We start from the raw sequence: 18285 nt of genomic DNA, 5'->3' as shown, positions 1-18285 counted from the left end.
AGGTCGAGAAGGCGTGAATGACTCGTTGAATCCCAATTGGAGAAGTTGCTGAGGATGTCGGCATATCGGCATATCGGTTCGCTCATGCCATGAAATTTTGGGCATGAAGCGTGTGGCAGCGAAGTTCGTCCCAAAATTGCCGAATTTTGACAAAAAACAACGTCGCATGAGTATCGCTCAGGAATTGTTGAATCACGCCAACGATAATCCAGATTTCTTTAAAAGGGTCTTAACAGGTGACATGATTCGTATATGATTATGACATCGAAACCAAAGCCCAATCATCCCAATAGAAGAGTTCAGTAGAGCCAAAACCAAAAAAAGCACGCCAAGTTTGATCAAATGTCAAGGTTTTTCTCACTGTTTTCTTCGATTACCACCGCGTATTGCACCAGGAGTTTCTACAACAAGGTCCTACCGTAAATAAGGAGTATTACCTTGAAGTAATGCACGGTTTGTGTGAAGCAATACGAAAACAATACCCGGAATCGTCGATAAAGAAATGTATAGCTTTTGCATCATGATAATGCACCTGCTAATCATCTTTGCTTGTGATAGATTAATTGGCAAAAACGGTGACGGTGTTGCCGTTGTCATGCATCAGCCACCGTATTCTCCAGATTTGGCCCCCTGACACTTTTTCCGGTTCCCATGATTTAAAGGACCCATGAAAGGACCTCGTTAGGTTAAGTTGGGTTAAGTTAAAAGGCTGTCCTAGCTTAGGGCACACTTGGACAAATATTCAAAAATTCGTCCGTTGTGATGCCAAACAGGGTAGAGAAGAAAGGAGAAGGCAAGAAAGAAGGAGCCTTTGGGATTAGAGACGATGATGGCCATGCATTGACGGCGACGCTGACGGTGGCTGATTTACAGCTATCGGAGTAAATATTTACTTCCTTAACAGTAATTACCGAGGTGAGCAACCCATCCACTGCTTCCTTAATTGCGGATACCTACGCAAAGAATGTTCAACATCGAAAAGCTGCAATCACAACAGACAGCCAGAAGATTCGCCACTCGACTCTCTCTCCTGCTCTCAGAGAGTACTGCCCATCAAACCGGCATGCACGAACAATGGAGCAACATTTCTCGTTCTTTACGTACCGCCGCCGAAGAAGAAATCGGATTCCGGCGAGCCCGAAAAAACAATTGGTACGACGAGGAATGTCATGCTACGCAGAAAGAAACGATGCTGCCTATAGAGCCACGCTGCGATCGGGCGCAACGCGAGCCATATGCGATGGCTACAGGGAGCTAAGAAAGGAAGAGAGACATATTATCCGACAGAAGAAACGAGAGGCCGAAATACGTGAGTGCAAGGAGCTTGAGATGCTGGCCAATAGGAACACCGCCAAAAAATTCGGCGGCTTACAGAAGGTTTCAAGACCGAGACGTTTTCCTGTAAGAACAAAGACGGCGATCTGGTGACTAACATCCACAGCATTCTTAAATTATGGAGGGAACACTTCTCGAATCTATTAAATAGTGACAGCTGCGCATGTCACAGAGAATGTGAAGATCCCGATAGCCCAATCGTTGACGACGGAATTGTCGTTCCGCTACCCGACTATGACGAGGTGAGAATAGCGATAACGCGGCTATATAAGAATAAAGCCGCGGGAGCCGACGGACTGCCGTCTGAGCTATTCAAACATAGCGGCGAGGAGCTGGTAAGGTGCATGCATCAACTTCTATGCAAAATATGGTCGGATGAAAGCATGCCTGCCGATTGGAAATTAAGAGGCACATCCCAATCCATAAGAAGGGCGATCCTGCAATCTTTGCGAACTACCGCGTTATTAGTTTTCTAAATATCGCCTATAAGGTACTAGCGAGCGTATTGTGTGAAAGGCTGAAGCCCACCGTCAACCAACTGATTGGACCTTATCGGTGTGGCTTTAGACCTGGAAAGTCTACCATCGACCAAATATTCACAATACGCCAAATCTTGGAAAAGACTCATGAAAGGAGAATGGACACACACCGTCAGTATGAAAAGGCGGAAAGTTATCTGTATGCCGCGATCTCTGAATTTGGTATCCCCACAAAACTAATCCAACTATGCAAGATGACGTTGCTCAACACCAGCAGCGCCGTCAGAATTGGGAAGGACCTCTCCGAGCCAACACCGATAACAATGTCAGCCTTGAAATCCAACGTAGAATCTCTCTTGCCAGCAAGTGCTACTTTGGACTAAGTAAGCAACTGAGCAGTAAAGTCCTCTCTCGACGAACAAAACTAACACTCTACAAGACTCTCATCACGCCCGTCCTAACGTATGGCGCAGAAGCGTGGACGAGGACAACATCCGATGAAGCGACGCTTGGAGTGTTTGGGAGAAAGCTTCTGCGTAAGATTTTTGGACCTTTGCACGTTGGCAACGGTGAATATCGCAGGCGATGGGACGATGAGCTGTATAAGCTTTACGACGACATAGACATACGCAGAGAATAAAGATCCAGCGGCTACGTTGACTGGGTCATGTCGTCGGAATGGATACAAACGCTCCGAGAAAGAAACGACTGGTGCGCTTTGTTAAACTCGGCCAAAATCGCGTAAGCGGTTATCGCACCAATTAAGAAGAAGACAAAATCAATGAATGTTTAAATCCCATAACTTCTAAAGATAAGAACCTCTAACCTTTAGTTGTCAAACTCGACTTTTAAACAGCTGTTCCATTTGATGCCAGGTTATCGGTTAATTATTCATCATGCGATTTTGCCAATTTCAATGACTTATTACTTGATATTAATGGGGATAATTTATTTGCTGAATTTGACACGTCTAATAGTTTTTTTGCCTTTAAGTCCATTTTGTCTAAACTCTGCTTGGACAACATTCCGCTCAGAAAATTACCCATTCTAATTATTTCAAGAAGTTTAAATCTACTAAGATTCATTTGTATGTCGTTAAATACAATATAAACAAACGTTAAAGGATTTAAACGATTTAAAGAAATCTCTTTATAATACCTATATTAATAACATGGAGTTGAACATTAAAGCAAATCCCAAAACCTCCTGGACGTTTATAATATCTAGAAGGTGTAATGCCAGTGTTCCCACTGGTATCTTTTTAGGCAATAGTCAAGAACGAAAGTCAAGTGAAGTGGCAAATTTATTTGCTGAGTTTTTTAAATCTAATTTGTTGACGAAGTACTTGATCTTCCATGCGCTCTTTGCCTCTCTCCTGAGGATATTGGTAATGCTTTACCTAAATTGAAATCTTTATCTCAAACTGATGCTGATGTACTTTCAGCAGTTTTGATAAAAAATTATCCGGTCTTGGTCTATCCGGTGAAAATTATTTTCAACAGATCTTTATCGTCCCGGAGTTTCATAGAAGATCTCTTCCATTACGCCTTTCTTTAAGAGTGGCAATATAAATTACGTTAAAAATTATAGGCATATTTCAAAGCTATCGACTATTTCGAAAATTTTTGAGCACGCGATCAATACAAAACTGAGCTTTGCGGTTAAATCTTTAATTTGCTCAAATCAGCAACGGGTTGTAGCTAACAGATCTACAATATCTAATCTGGGTGTTTTTAGTGAATACTGCATTGATTCTTTCTCGGCTGGTATGCAGGCCGACTGCGTTTACACTGACTTTTCGAAAGCCTTCGACAATGTTTCTTATAGAATCTCAATTAAAAATTAGTTTGTTTTGGCTTTCATTCTGCATTTCTGCAATAGACAAATTCTTATTTGAGCAATAGACGTTAAGATCTTTTCAGCGATCAAGACTCAAAAGGATGCCATTAAACTTCAAGCCGATATGGATAGGCTTTGGCACGGCTACAGGTAAAATCCCTCAAACGGTCGATTCCTGAATGTCTAATTGTTGAGAACGTTGAGATATGGATGTTGAAGTTTGATCAGGAAATCTTTGCGCTACAGCAGCTATATTCTCAACAGATCGTTCAGTTTTTGTTCTGCCAGTCCTTTTATTCTTGACAGAACAAGTAGCTTGAAATTTTTTCACCAACCTTTGAATTGTGGTCTTGTTCGGACGATTATTGCCATAAAAAATTACGAATTTTGCAATTTATTGTTCCACTGACATCTGAGCATCACTTTTGAAAGACCCTTCTATTGTGAATCCAGAGACTGCGAGCCAGGGATCGGATACTTTTATACGCACTATATATATTAATATACCAAAAGAGTAATAAATGAAAAATATTATCGAAAAAAATTCAAAATTAAAGGGTAAAGTGGTGGTTTTCTTATGATGAATCTAGTGGATGGGGAACTTTTGATCCTACCAATTAAAAACAAATAACTTTTCTTTGAAGGTGGATGTACAATTATTCAATTCAAATTAGTTTCTATACCAGCAAACTATTATAGACATTTAATGGATCAGTTTTCTTTCGTCGGCGGGTACAAGTGTAAAAGCCGTTACTAAAATTGAAAAGATCGACTAAACATTACGATCAAATTTTTTATTGTAATGATGAAATAGGCAAAGTTATATGCACTGCATACCTGATATCAGTGGCATTAATGAATAAAAACAAAAATACTTTTTCACAATTAACAGCAATCCTTTAAGGACAAAATGGCAATAAAAAACTGCTGACGTTTTCTAACAGATTTCTTTTAATTTGAGTAAACCTTGTATTACATTCAAATGAAGCTCAAATAATTGTACATACAGCAAACATATTCCGCAGAAATCATTCAATGCTTGTATCGGTGAATAACGGGACACGCCTACACTTGTTAAAAGTTTCTATCCAAGAATTATAGAAACAAGATTGCGCCCATCAGAGAGTTCGTGGCGTCACATGAGCTGAGTTGTGCAGTGTTGCCAACCATTTGCTCTTCGCAATAAATTTAGTGCTTTTCTATACCCAAAATGCGAAAATGTTTAAGTTTGGTGTTTATTCCTTTTTTAATTTAAAGCTACGGAAACTGTAAACTAAAGAAAAACTGTATTATTAAACAAAAGAGGGTTAAAAAAGGTCACTCTGAGAACATTTTAGTGCTAATGAAAATTGATAGATTCTTATAAAATTTTATATTTTGAAAGTGAAAATTAAATTTTTGGTCCTTTTAAGGTTATGCAAGAATATTAAATCTTCTTCTCCCAACTCTTCTTAATATTGCGAAAATGTTTACTCATTTTAAACAGCGTTTGAATTTACTTAATGCGAATTAAAATCATGGAGGTGTAACCGTTCCTTCCGGTCCGTAATCCTTAGTGGAGCATAGGGCATCAAGAGTGATAATCATAGTAAAAATAAACAAAAAAAAACAGAAAATACTGCAGTAACCATAAAGACATTTTTACAAAAGGAGTACCTTATATTTTTGCATAACCTCAAATATAACAAAAAAGTCGTTCTTTTAACAAAAAACTCATAATCTAAATTGTACATAACCATAGCACATTTACAGGGTGGCTGATGAAAGCCGCTACCAAAAAAAAATTGAATAACTTTTTTTCTTTTTAAGTTATCTGTTCCATTTTTGTTTTAATTTGCAGATTGATCTTTAAAATTTATTAAAATGGATAACTGGGACACGCAAACAAGAATTTGGATAGTCCGCCGCTATCACGCACTGGAGTCCGTAGTTTTGGTACAGAGAGAGTACAGGCGGATGTTTGGCGGCGATCCCCCGAGCAGATGGACCATAATGAGACTGGTGAATAATTTTGCTGAGCAAGGAACAGTCGCAAGAAGGCCTTATCATCGAAACCCACCAGTTCGGACGGAGGAAACGATCGCTGCTGTAGCTGCAGCTATACAAAGCAATCCAAGGGTTTCAACAAGAAGCTTATCTGCTCAACTTGGTGTCAGCCGACAGTCTTTGCAAACAATAATGCACAAAGATTTAGATTTATTTCCCTACAAAATTCAAATGGTTAACAAACTGAATGCAGCAGACTTGCCGATTCGCTTGGAATTTTTCCAGAAGATCCTGCAAATGGTGGAAGAAGACCAAAACATGTTAAACTGCCTTTTCATGTCTGATGAGGCCCATTTCGATTTAAACGGCAATGTGAACAAACAAAATTGTCGAATATGGAGTACTTCTAACCCACAGATACTCCACGAGACGGAATTGCATCCTCTTCGCGTGACAGTGTGGTGTGCGGTTTCTTCACGCTGTATTGTCGGGCCTTATTTTTTTGAAGAAAATGGTCACACCGTTACGGTTACTGGAGACCGTTATTTGAAAATGCTGAAAGAATTTTTCTATCCAGAACTACGCCGAAAGAGAATTCCTTTCAACTCTGTGTGGTTTCAACAAGATGGGGCAACGTCTCACATAGCCCAGACTGTTATGACAGAGTTGCGACAAAAATTTCCCAATAAACTGATTTTAAGAAACTCCGAATTTCGTTGGCCCCCCAGGTCGCCTGACCTTACTGCACCTGACTTTTTCTTGTGGGGTTTATGTAAACAAGAAGTTTATAAAATAAAGCCAACAAATTTGGATGAACTAAAACAATCCATTCGGGCAACAATTGCGGCTATTCCTGTCGCAACTTTCAAAGCAGCAATGAACAACTTTTTACTAAGATGCCGCACTTGTGTCAACGACCATGGGGGGCATTTAAATTCAATTATTTTTAAAACTAGTTAAGCTACATTTAATAAAATTTAATGACCTTCAACTTGAAAAAAAAAAAAAATGAATTCCATACACTAAAAAAAAGTTATTTGAGTTTCTTAATGTAGCAAAATTCATCAGCCACCCTGTATTTGAAAAAAAACGCACATTTTAAAGACAATTTGTCATACACACACAGTTCATTATGTAATTCAATAAAAATTTGGTATTTTATTTTCTTTAAGTAGCGAGAGAGAGATTTCACTGCTGGAAGGAGAAGAACATCAACAATAACCGCAATCGCGGGCAATGTGATCAGATGTTAAAAAAATGTAAAGCTGAATAAAACTGAGTGAATTATTGAACCGATTTAAAAAAAATGTATGTTTTACAAAATTATAAACATTACATTTTAATTAGAACAGGCTAGAAAAATGTCATGAAGAAAGAACTAAAACTCCGAGACAAAATAACAAAATAATAATAAATAAATAACAAAAAAAAAAACTAAATCAAGTTACGAAAATGGTAATCTGACCATACTGGTCACCAATTGTGTTAATATGACGTCACTCATTGTCAAATTCTCTGAGAGCAAAGTAACGGTACCACGATAGTCCCCATCTCATTATTCTTTCCAGCATGCTTTCCATCGTTGTTATTCAGTGCATTTTTACATTTCAAGAATAAACCCCCTCGACATGTGGAGTCAGACGACTAAAAAGCACTTCGAAGTGCTGATTGAGGACTTCGCTAAATTTGGTGTGTCTGCGCTCTTATCGCGATTGCCCGCTTTCTCTTGCTGGCGCCACTGATGCATTGTGTAACTGTGTGTTTTTTCTTTGCTTTTGCTTGTTTTAGCAGCCACAATGCATAATGCGCTATGCAAGACAATTACCCCAAACATAATTTTGAGATTATCCGAACTTATTTGCTTTACAATTGTAAATCAGTCCTCCCACATTGAAAATTATTAGTTTTGTGTTATTTTTGTCATGAGTAAACTAATTCGTTTTGTTAAAGTTTTTCTTATTATTGTCACCTATAAGTATGTAAGAAAGAAATGCGATGAAAATTGTCAGGGTAAATCTTTTAATACTAAAGTTGCTGATGTATCTACAATTTTATGATGCAGTGTAAATACCAAAAATGTTCCATTAAAAGCACAAAATACACGTTGTATATATGTGCATATGTACATAAGTATGCATATTTTAAGGGATCCACAATTTTCTTCCGCCTCCAAATGGCAGATGAATTATATGAGAAACTTTTTTCATTAATGTTTAATTTTAGCCTCCAATGAGTTAATGAATGTTTTTTTTTATTTTTGCAGTGCCTTCTTCACCTCCAGAGAGTCCTCAATGCGACGTATTGGGATCCACATCAATTTATATAACATGGTCACCTCCTGATCTAGACGGGCAGAACGGCAAAATTAAGGGCTACAAAGTATTTTACATATCTGTTAATGAATTATACGGTAAGAAAATTAAAAATAATAGGAAACAAAATGTCGAACACGTTCTATATGCCCTTTCGGAGATTTGGCTGAAATAATTTATTATATCTTCTTACCAAATTTGACTTGCTTGTATAAATATATAAATCTGGCGGTATCGTGTCAATGGGGGCTTGACATATGTTCGACCAAATGTCGTTGATGTTTAGCTGATTAATTTTTGGAAACAAAAATTCAGCCAGCATAGCTCGACAGCGCTTGTTCACCGTAATGGCAGCTCCTTCCTCATTTCGAAGTAGGGAAGGAAGTAAGGGCCGATGATGCAACTAGTGCTCTATGAACTTCGGGAACAAATTTATTTTTTCGAAGCAAATTTCCATAATTTGGAAGCGCTGTTCTGGTGTTGAACGATTCATGATGATTTGTATAACCTTACTGAACAGAAAATTCAATGCTATCATATGCTATGAAAATCCATTTTTGCCTAAGTAGAATTTTGAAATTAACTGAAAGCAAACATTAGTATTATCCAATTTGTTCCTTAAATTTTTTTATTCAATTTATGGTAATTATTTAGAGCCCGGCTGGAAAATTGGTCGATATGTATACCAATCGACACGTTTTGGTCCCAATATTATTATTTTTATATTGATGGAATGAACATGCGGTCAGATTTATTTATACATATTAATTGCACCCTTAAATTTAATATTTATATAAATCGGGTGTCTAATATTGCAGACAAGTTATAAACAAAATTGAATTAACACTTTGTGCGAAGTGGTAATACCACACATAATTTGGCAATTATTTTCATCGCGCGTTTTGTGTTTACTTTTCATTTGAATTTTGGTACTATTGATAGTTCATATATGGACATTTTTAAAAATGTCTTCGTCTTCATTTCTTTTTTTTCAAATTCTTTGAGAAACAAATTTTATAAATATTTAGAGAAACAAAAACCGGAAATGAATATGAGGATATCATTGTGATTACTCCTCCGCTTGATATTGGTTGTTTGAATTGGCTTTGAATTCAAGAGTAACGTCAGCATCATTTGTGCACTTAAGTAGTTTGGTTCCGGTTTCGGTGGAACAGTGAGCTCTTAAAACTGAAAGAAAATTCTAGGTCAACCTTTACCCTCAGTTATTCGACAAGAAATTGGGAACTCTACAGAGAAAGTCGGAGGCAGAATAAGAAGGCAATTAAGGCCACCAAGAAAGAGAGCTGGAGGGAGTTTTGTTTGTCAATCGAATCCACCAGGAATTCTGCTAGGCTTAGCCGTGTTCTCTCCAGTGATCATTCAATAGCTTCTTGGGTCAAGAAACCTGATGGTACTTGGATTGCTATGACAGAAGAACCGCTGAAAGTGGGAGGGAAAATATTAAACCAAAATCATCCACAGTATCTTGCAAATGAAATAATTACCAAGGAGAACGTTGCATGGGCAATCAAATCACCTTTTAAATCTCCGGGGCCAGATGGGATCTTTCCAAAGATTTTAACGGAAACCCTGTATCCTACCATGGCTAGAGGAAATTTTTAAAGCGTGTTATTCCAGATAGTTGGAAATTAGTTAAGATCGTTTTCATACCAAAAATAAAAAAATAAGTTTAAACCCATGTAAAACAGAACTTATGCTTTTTACCACCAGACACAAGAACCAATTTTTATCCTACCAAATATTAACGGACAAACCCTCTCATTTTCCCCAGTGCTAAGTACTTAGGGAAATTAGGAAATTAAACGTCGAAGAACGGGCAGAGAGCCTGTACATCAATGCTAGGAAGAAGATGGGGTCTTTCAATCCAAGTATACATTATGGTTATATACGGCGGTTATTCGACCTATTTCATCGTATGGTTCAGTAAGGCGGTGGAAAGCTCTAAGGAGTGAATACAATACCAAATTACTCAGCAGAATACAAAGATCAGCCTATACTATAACGGTCGGTGCGATCATAGCATGCCCTAGGAACGCTCTCAATGCACTGACACACGTTATTCCAATGTATCTACATGTGAAGAAGACAGCAACCATGAGTGTATTTAGGTTAAATGAAGCGGGTCGCTGGAAAAAAACTTATGATCATGCAAGCCTATTATTGCGACAAACTCAGTTAGCCTCGGAGAGGACTGACTCCATTGTCCCGTCGGTAACATTTAATAGGAATTTTGCCACTCTCTTTCCATCAAAGGAGGAATGGAATAAGGGATTCTTACTAAAAAACTTCGACACTACAGTCTATATACATAGATGGCAGTAAAATGAATTGTGGTATTGTGGAGCTGGTATATGTTCTCATAGACTTAAAATTGAAAAATCTGTGCGTTTCCCTAATACCAGCAGTGTATTCCAGGCGGAAGTAATGGCAATCGGGGAAGCTTGTAGGCTACTAATCGCAGATTCCTTTTTTAAGAGCAATATCGCTATTCTTTCGGATAGCCAAGCTGCGATCCAGGCACTGCATTCGGCTACAACAACCTCTAAAGTGGTGGAACAAAGTAGGAATAGCCTTACCACCTTGAAAGAGACCCATAAAGTTACCTTAATCTAATCACATCACATACTGTCACAGTTGAAACAGTCTTCCATTTTCTCTGTGAATGCCCTGCCCTGTGGAAGGACAGAATGTTAACCCTTAGCAAACCACTGTTGGATTCTGGATGAACCACCACTTTAACCAACCAACCAGCCAAGGCCAAGTGTACATACCTTATGACATACGTATATATATAGAAGAGAAAAAAGTTAAATAAAGTGTATGCCAATTGGCATGCTATGCGTGACTACCATTTGATAATGCCCGGGCTCGAATCTCCGAGCATGAAACATACAGCTCGGAGTCGGCTTAAAACTCTAGGTACCTCCATTTGTGGAACAACATCAAGATGCACGCCAGAACGAAGAAACTAAAATGGTTAGGTTCAAATGGTCGCAAAACAAAATCTCTTTATATTTGACATAGATAATATGATACATACATAGTTTTATATGTTTTCCTAGTCTAAATTATTTCCGAAACTTGCTAAGAAAAAAATCAAATAGTGTTTTTCACTTTGTGATTCTCCCATGATTGTAAAAGGTCAATTATTAAAACTTTACATTTGAACTCTTAAGAACTAAGAACGGACACCCGGAGGTCGTAAGTCTGCATGAAAGAAATATTTCTGTTTTCATTCCACAGAAGGTTTCTACATTGCAGAAGTGTTTACAGGATTGCGTTTCGTCAAATCATTATTTTAGGAGATATTTATCGATAGAATCATACACCATTTTTTGGTAAATTTTTGGGACTTAAATTTAAACTGACTGGGTTCTAATATAAATATATCTTTACATTACTATATTTGGAATAAACTTAACGAAACTTTGACCAAAGTCAAATAACAAGGCATTACAGTCGATACTAAACAATATTTCATTTTTGACAAATCGCTTTTTGTACTTATTTAGAAACGGATCCCGAAGTTATGAAGTCAACAAATCAATATGTTACGATTGAAAATCTGCGTAAATACACTAACTACACGGTTTGGGTGCTTGCGTATACCAAAGTGGGCGATGGCATGAAAACGAAACCATTTTATTGCCGTACACATGAGGATGGTAAAATTATTAGAAACCCTTTTTTTCTATATCTTGTTATGCAAATCTGAGACTAACAAAAATTTATCTAAAATAACAAATTTCCCCTTTAGTGCCTTCTGCGCCACAGGCTATTAAAGCAATACCTGCTTCCAGCACGAAAATACTTATATCTTGGCTGCCACCAGAATTTCCTAATGGAGACATTGTATGGTTAATATGCGGAATAACTATTTCTTTTATATATTTTCTTGTTTAATTTACTTTCAGACCGGATACACTTTCTACATGTCCATGCTTGAAGGTGGCCGAGAAGAAGGCACCCACAAACGTATACTTGGACCGTTTGTCGAGATGCATGAGACTCAGCGGACCCAAGAATCAGCTACATATCAATTTTGGCTTACTGCCTCGACAAAGGTTGGCGAGGGTGAGAAAACTCAAGTTGTTACAGTGCCCCCAAACAACAAAGTCCCCGCTCGCATCGTTTCATTCAGTCAGCGTATAATAAGCCCTTGGAAAGAGCATCTTGAATTACCATGTCGCAAAGTAGGTTCCCCAGCACCTGTGACCATTTGGAGGCAAGATGGGCACAATATGGATACAAATGCCCGAAAGGTTATTGCAAAGAATGGTACACTCTATATGCGAGAGTGTCAGGCCAGTGATGCTGGCAATTACACTTGCAGCGTTGAAAACACTTGGGGCAAGGACGAGATTGTATATAATATTGTTATAAAAGTGCCACCAGAAGCACCAAACCTTACTGTGGTGAATAGTTATACAGACAGTTTACACCTGGAGTGGATGGATAATAATCACGGTGGAAGTCCCATTCTCGGTTATGTGATAAATTATAAACGTGAGAATGGCGATTGGGAAGAACTGCAGGTAGATGCCAAAACAAATTCACACTTGTTAACTAATTTATGGTGTGGAACCCGGTATCAGCTGTACATAACGGCCTACAATAAGATAGGTACAGGTTTGCCATGTGACATTGTGAATTCGTATACGAAGGGTAATCCACCTGTTCAGCCGAAGCATTCCCAAATGATAACGAACAATTCCACTAGTGTGACATGTTGGCTAGACTCATGGGGTGATGGTGGATGTGGCATTTTATACTTCATGATTGAGTCGCGGATGTTTGGGAGGTAAGTTGTGAAGACATAAAACCTCTACATAAATTTCAGACTCAATAAACATGAAAGTTATCTAAATTCCATTCCATTTGAGGAACAACATCAAAAAGAGTGTACGCGCCAATTATATATACAGGGTGAACGATATAAGGTGGTTACCTTTTCAAAACACCATAACTTTTTTGTGTGAAATTAGTTTTTATTGATTTCAAAGACAAAATTGTTCAAAAATGATTACAATTTTAACATATATTCACTTTAGCTCGATATGACCACCTTTTGCCTGGACTATAGCCTTCAAACGGTCAAAAAATGAGTTGCATGCTGCACGAATGTGATCTTGAGGTATTTTGGCCCATTCTCGTATAATCACTTTTTTCAGCGCATCCATACTGGCATATTTTTTAGACCTCACGTTGCTCTCCAAAATGGACCAGATGGAATAGTCCATCGGATTTGAGTCTGGCGAATTCGAAAGCCATTGTGTGGACGAAATGAAGTGTGGAACATGATTTTTTAACCATTCTTGGTTCACACGAGCTTTATGACACGGTGCCGACACCTGTTGAAACGTTCATGGTCTACGACCGAAAAGTTTGCGTGTCCACGACTCTAAAGCAGCTTCTAAAACATTTTCCCGATAATAAGTACACTTTCACATCAGGCTCGTCCTCAGGCTAAAAACGATTGGAGAGCGTCCATCAGCGGTCACTGCGGCCCAAACCATTACTTGCGATGGAAAATTGCTTCGAGTGGCCATACGTAGCCTCAAGTAAACACTATCGTTTTGAGTGTTTATGAACTGCTCAATTGGGAAATTTTTTTCATCAGAAAACACAATGTAAGGAAATTCGCCACGTTCGTGTAAGCGCAACAACTCCTTTGCTCTTTCGCACCGAACTTTTTTTTGCTGGGGTGAAAGATCATGTGCTTTTTGGAACTTGTAAGTCTTGACCTTGAGCTCATTGTTCAATATGCGTCGAATGCTGTCTTGCAATATTTTCAGTACTTTGGCCATTTTTATTCCACTTCGACGTGGATTTCGTTCAAGTCGAGGCTTCACTTTCCGAACTATTTCTGGCGTTGTTGCGGTTTTTTTTGGTCCACCTCCATAGCGTTTTGCAATGCTACCAGTATCATTGTATCGTTTTATAGTGCGATACACAAATATTTTATTCACTTTGAGGTGACTGAGCTCACGAACAAGGGCTGGTTGTGATTTTCCAGCCAAATATAACACAATCACACTATTACGTTTGAATTCCATCACAGAAAATAAATTCAACAAAACTGAGACGCAAATGCTTTATGCTTTTGATGGCTTATAAACAATATATTGAACTGTCATTAGAACAATTTTGGCGTTAATGTCATGAGCTGTTTTACAGATACAAGCAGTGTGAAGTTGGTAGCACTTCATATCGTTCACCCTGTATAAAGGTATATATGATCTAAATATTTGGTTTTACCCTTATATTAAATAGTTTTTTTCGACCTGATCTCATATGTGGAACCAAAAAATCAGATGGTTAGGTCTATAACAAGCGTAATTTTTTAAGTTGGGATGCACTGAATTTTTCCATCATTTTTGGCCTGTTCGTTTTTCTGTGCCCACACATAAACTTTTCTAATCCTAGAACTTGAGTTCTTATGGCAAATACTATTCTAATAAACATAGTTCATAGCTCATTGCTAAACTTTTATAGGTTTACAACAATTTCTAGAACCTTGTGTCTTTAAAAAAAATGCTGAGGGTATGTAGATCGCATGCTATTGGGGTTGGAGTTGACTTGATTAATTAATAGTTCGATTCTGCAGGGTAATATCTTTGATATATGCATTAAAGTGCTGCTCTTGGCTCTGTGTGAAATCCAGCTTTGGTTAAGATTACTCGATTTGGTGACGTAAGAAATGAAAGTGTGCTCCTTCTAGTTGCAGTGTGATAAAGCATAAGTTTTGTGTTAATTTTTACACAATTTCCACATATCGAGGGTGTGTAATCTATATTTGCTTTCATTATGTTTATTAGAGTGTGTATGTGGAAGAAATTGTATTATGTTAAGCATATTGACAAAATTCCTTAAAAATAAGTCTCTTATCAAATATTACTTCTAATATTTTCAGGGAGTTTGATTGGGGCATTGATGTATTATGTTATAAGGAATGGCTGGGATAATTTTTTGACACGAAAGCTTATCGCCGATATTTGAATCCACTTTTTTTACTGTTAAATATATGTAAAGTAAAAGTAGGTTCCATATCTGTTAAGTCTTTAGTTTTGGAAAAAAAACTTTTTCATTGTATAGGTTGTGAATACTTTGGTTGTTAACATTTGTAAAGTATTTACGGTTTTGTAAAAATGGCTTTGATTACAAATGACTTTGTTACTTATCGTCCCCTTAGTATTAAAATAGCCTATAAATTTTTTGATGTTTTGAGAAAATGAATTTCAAACTTTTTGTCGAAAGTAGCTCTCACTCAAATCTCGTTATGTCTGTAAATATTTATTATTTTTTGACTGACGTTTTGACCCACTTTGTGGAACTAGAATTTGACAAAATTTTGACCACATATAAAATCGACGATGGAGAATCCAAAAATTCAATAAAAAAATAATAGCCTATGAGCACATAGGCTATTGTTATACTAAGGGGACGTTATATTCCAATGCTTTTACCATATATGAATTTATATACCTTGTTTGCGCTCTACAATAAGGTTGCTGCTAGTATACCTTAGGTGGTGCACTGACTTTTTATGGGGATAGTCTGTGTGTGTATATATATAGATAGTCTCTGCTGCTAACGGGTGAGTTTTTAGCTATTATCTTTTTAAACAGTTGGTTTAAACAGCTGGCGCACGTTTCGTGTTTTGTTTCACTGTCAAACATCTTCAGTTTGGTCTATAATTTAACCTGAATCGTCTTACAAACGAACAACGCTTACAAATCATTGAATTTTATTATAAAAATGCGTGTTCTGTTAAGAAAGTTTATCGCGCGCTTCTTCCATTTTATGGTCAGTTTAATCGACCCACTGAAGCGGCTATTCGAGCTATTGTGACTAAATTTAGAACCAAATTTACATTATTGGGCATCAAACCACCAACACGCTTATGTAGAGTGCGAACTGAAGAAAATATCGCCGCTGTATCGGCCAGTTCGGCCGTTCGCAGCAATTGGGCCTCTGTTACTCAACAACGTGGAAAATTTTTCGAAAGGATTTAGGTGTGAAGCCTTTCAAAATACAGTTGGTGAAACAATTGAAGCCGAACGACCTCCCGCAACGCAGAATTTTTGGTCAATAGGTTCTTGGAAAATTGGCCCCAAGATCCACCTTTTTATCGAAAAATTGTGTTCAGCGACGAAGCTCATTTTTGGATCAATGGGTACGTAAATAAGCAGAATTGTCGATTTTGGAGTGAAGATTAGCCAGAAGAATTGCAAGAGCTACCAATGTATGCAGAAAAATCACAGTTTGGTGCGGTTTATGGGCTGGAGGTATCATTGGACCGTACTTCTTCAAAGATGCTCCGAATCGTAACGTAACTGTGAATGGTGAGCGTTACCTTGAAATGATATCCAACTTTTTTTTGCCCAAAATGCAAGAGCTTGACTTGCATGACATGTGATTTCAGCAAGACGGTACCACATGCTACACAGCACGCGTAACAATGGACTTGTTGAGAGGCGAGTTCGGTGAATATTTTATTTCACGTTCGGGACCTGTCAATTGGCCACCCAGATCGTGCGATATAACGCCTTTAGATTATTTTTTGTCGGGCTATGTTAAAGCTCATGTCTATTCAGACAAGCCTGCTTCAATTAACGCATTAGAAGACAACATTAAAACATTTATATGTGAGATATCGGCCGAAACATTGGAAAGAGTATGCCAAAATTGGACTAAGCGGATGGGCCATTTGAAGCGCAGTCGCGGTCAACATTTGCATGAAATAATCTTCAAACATTAAATTATATGGACTGTACTAACCATTTAAATAAAAATGCATTTTTCTGAATTTTACGTGTGTTTTTTTGAAAAACGTTCCTATTGATCTTAAAAAATCACCCATTAGTTGCCTTAATTGTGTAATATATGAATATATTTATATTGGATGAATGTAGTTGGATGAAGGAAAAAGAAAATATTCATGGGTAAAAATGAATCAACTTTTTTATTTATTTATGCATTTGTAATGCACCCGTGCCGCGAATGGCCTTCGAATTCCTATAGGGAGAATGCTCTCTTCCGGAAATTTGATATAAACTCTTTTTAGATCGATATTATTCAATCTCCTATTTTAATTCCGCTGCACAAATGTCAAAATATTAATATCCTATTCTTAAAAAAAATACTTTCTTTATACAAAGATCACGTAAAAACTTAAAATTTAGAGAACTGTTAAAATTTAAAACCAAAACTGTTTATCACCTGTTTTTTTAGTCGAAATGAACCTTAGTCAAAAATGAACCGATTTTAATGAGTCTGGGTTCAAAATGATCGTCATTACTTACACGAACGACTTCATGTAGAAACAATTGCAAAAAAGTATTGTAGTTGAAAATTTTTTATTTTCCAAAAAACAAAAAGTGCGAAACAGGATTTTTACTCAAAAATTCATTACTCAAATACAACTCATTTTAGCTACTGGGCATTCAGCTCAATTGAAGTTTGAGGTGCCCTCTTGATTTGGAAAAAGTTATAAAAAAAATACACTTTTTGAAATATTGAATTTCGAAAAAATTTTAATTTTTTTCCTTTTTTGCTAAATAAAAAATTTGCAACTACTTTTTTGCAATTGTTTCTACATTAAGTCGCTCGTGTAAGTAATGACGATCATTTTGAACCCAGAATTATTAAAATCGGTTCATTTTTGACTAAGTTATGGGCATTTAAAAAAAAAAAAATCTTATATAATTGAAAAAAATCGATTTTGAGCCGAAAAACAAAATTGCCGATAACTCTGGAAAAAAATTATTTTCGGGCGAACAAAAAAAATACGTGTCTCATTATTTTGACTAGAGAGCAACATATTTGAGTTACAACAAAATCGAAGAACATGACCCGAATAGCCCGGTTGAATTGAAATGGAAAGCATCAACAGTGTATGTATTTAGAGCAACTAGCGCTTGACAAAAAAAAAGTAGACGCTTTGCTTGTTTTTGGTTGCTATTGGTATTTTGGAAATGGAAATTTGCGAGAGTTAAGTGCTATGGCGGACGCCGAATGGGTTGGTGTGTGACTACCATTCGTGAGTTGGTTCGAATCTCCGTGCATGAAACACCAAAATCATAGAAAGTTTTTTCTAATAGCGGTCGCCCCTCGGCAAGCAATAGCAAACCTTCGAGTGTATTTCTGCCATGAAAAAAGTTCCTCATAAAAAACAATATCTGTCGTTCCGAGTCAGCTTAAAACTGTAGGTCCCTCCATTTATGAAGCAACATCAAGATGCACTCCACAAGCAGGAAGAAGAGCTCGGTCAACCACACAAAAAATACACAAAAAGGGTTAAGGGCTAAGGG

At 37.3% G+C, this 18285-nt stretch overlaps 1 protein-coding gene across 4 annotated transcripts in view; it reads left to right on the top strand.

Annotated features, from left to right (window-relative positions):
• Nucleotides 1-18285, top strand: part of LOC129240593 (cell adhesion molecule Dscam2) — a 172515-nt gene that overhangs the window by 133259 nt on the left and 20971 nt on the right. For all 4 annotated transcript variants that reach the window (XM_054876497.1, XM_054876498.1, XM_054876496.1 and 1 more), the window contains exons 23-26: nucleotides 7903-8049; nucleotides 11485-11637; nucleotides 11730-11824; nucleotides 11887-12773. In XM_054876497.1, the coding sequence (XP_054732472.1) occupies nucleotides 7903-8049; nucleotides 11485-11637; nucleotides 11730-11824; nucleotides 11887-12773 (1282 nt within the window). The remainder of the gene's footprint in view (nucleotides 1-7902; nucleotides 8050-11484; nucleotides 11638-11729; nucleotides 11825-11886; nucleotides 12774-18285) is intronic.

The sequence above is a fragment of the Anastrepha obliqua genome, chromosome 3 (assembly GCF_027943255.1).
Source record: "Anastrepha obliqua isolate idAnaObli1 chromosome 3, idAnaObli1_1.0, whole genome shotgun sequence".
Lineage (NCBI taxonomy): Eukaryota > Metazoa > Arthropoda > Insecta > Diptera > Tephritidae > Anastrepha > Anastrepha obliqua.
The sequence above is the reverse complement of the archived record's forward strand: the minus strand, read 5'-3'. Positions and strand labels throughout refer to the sequence as shown.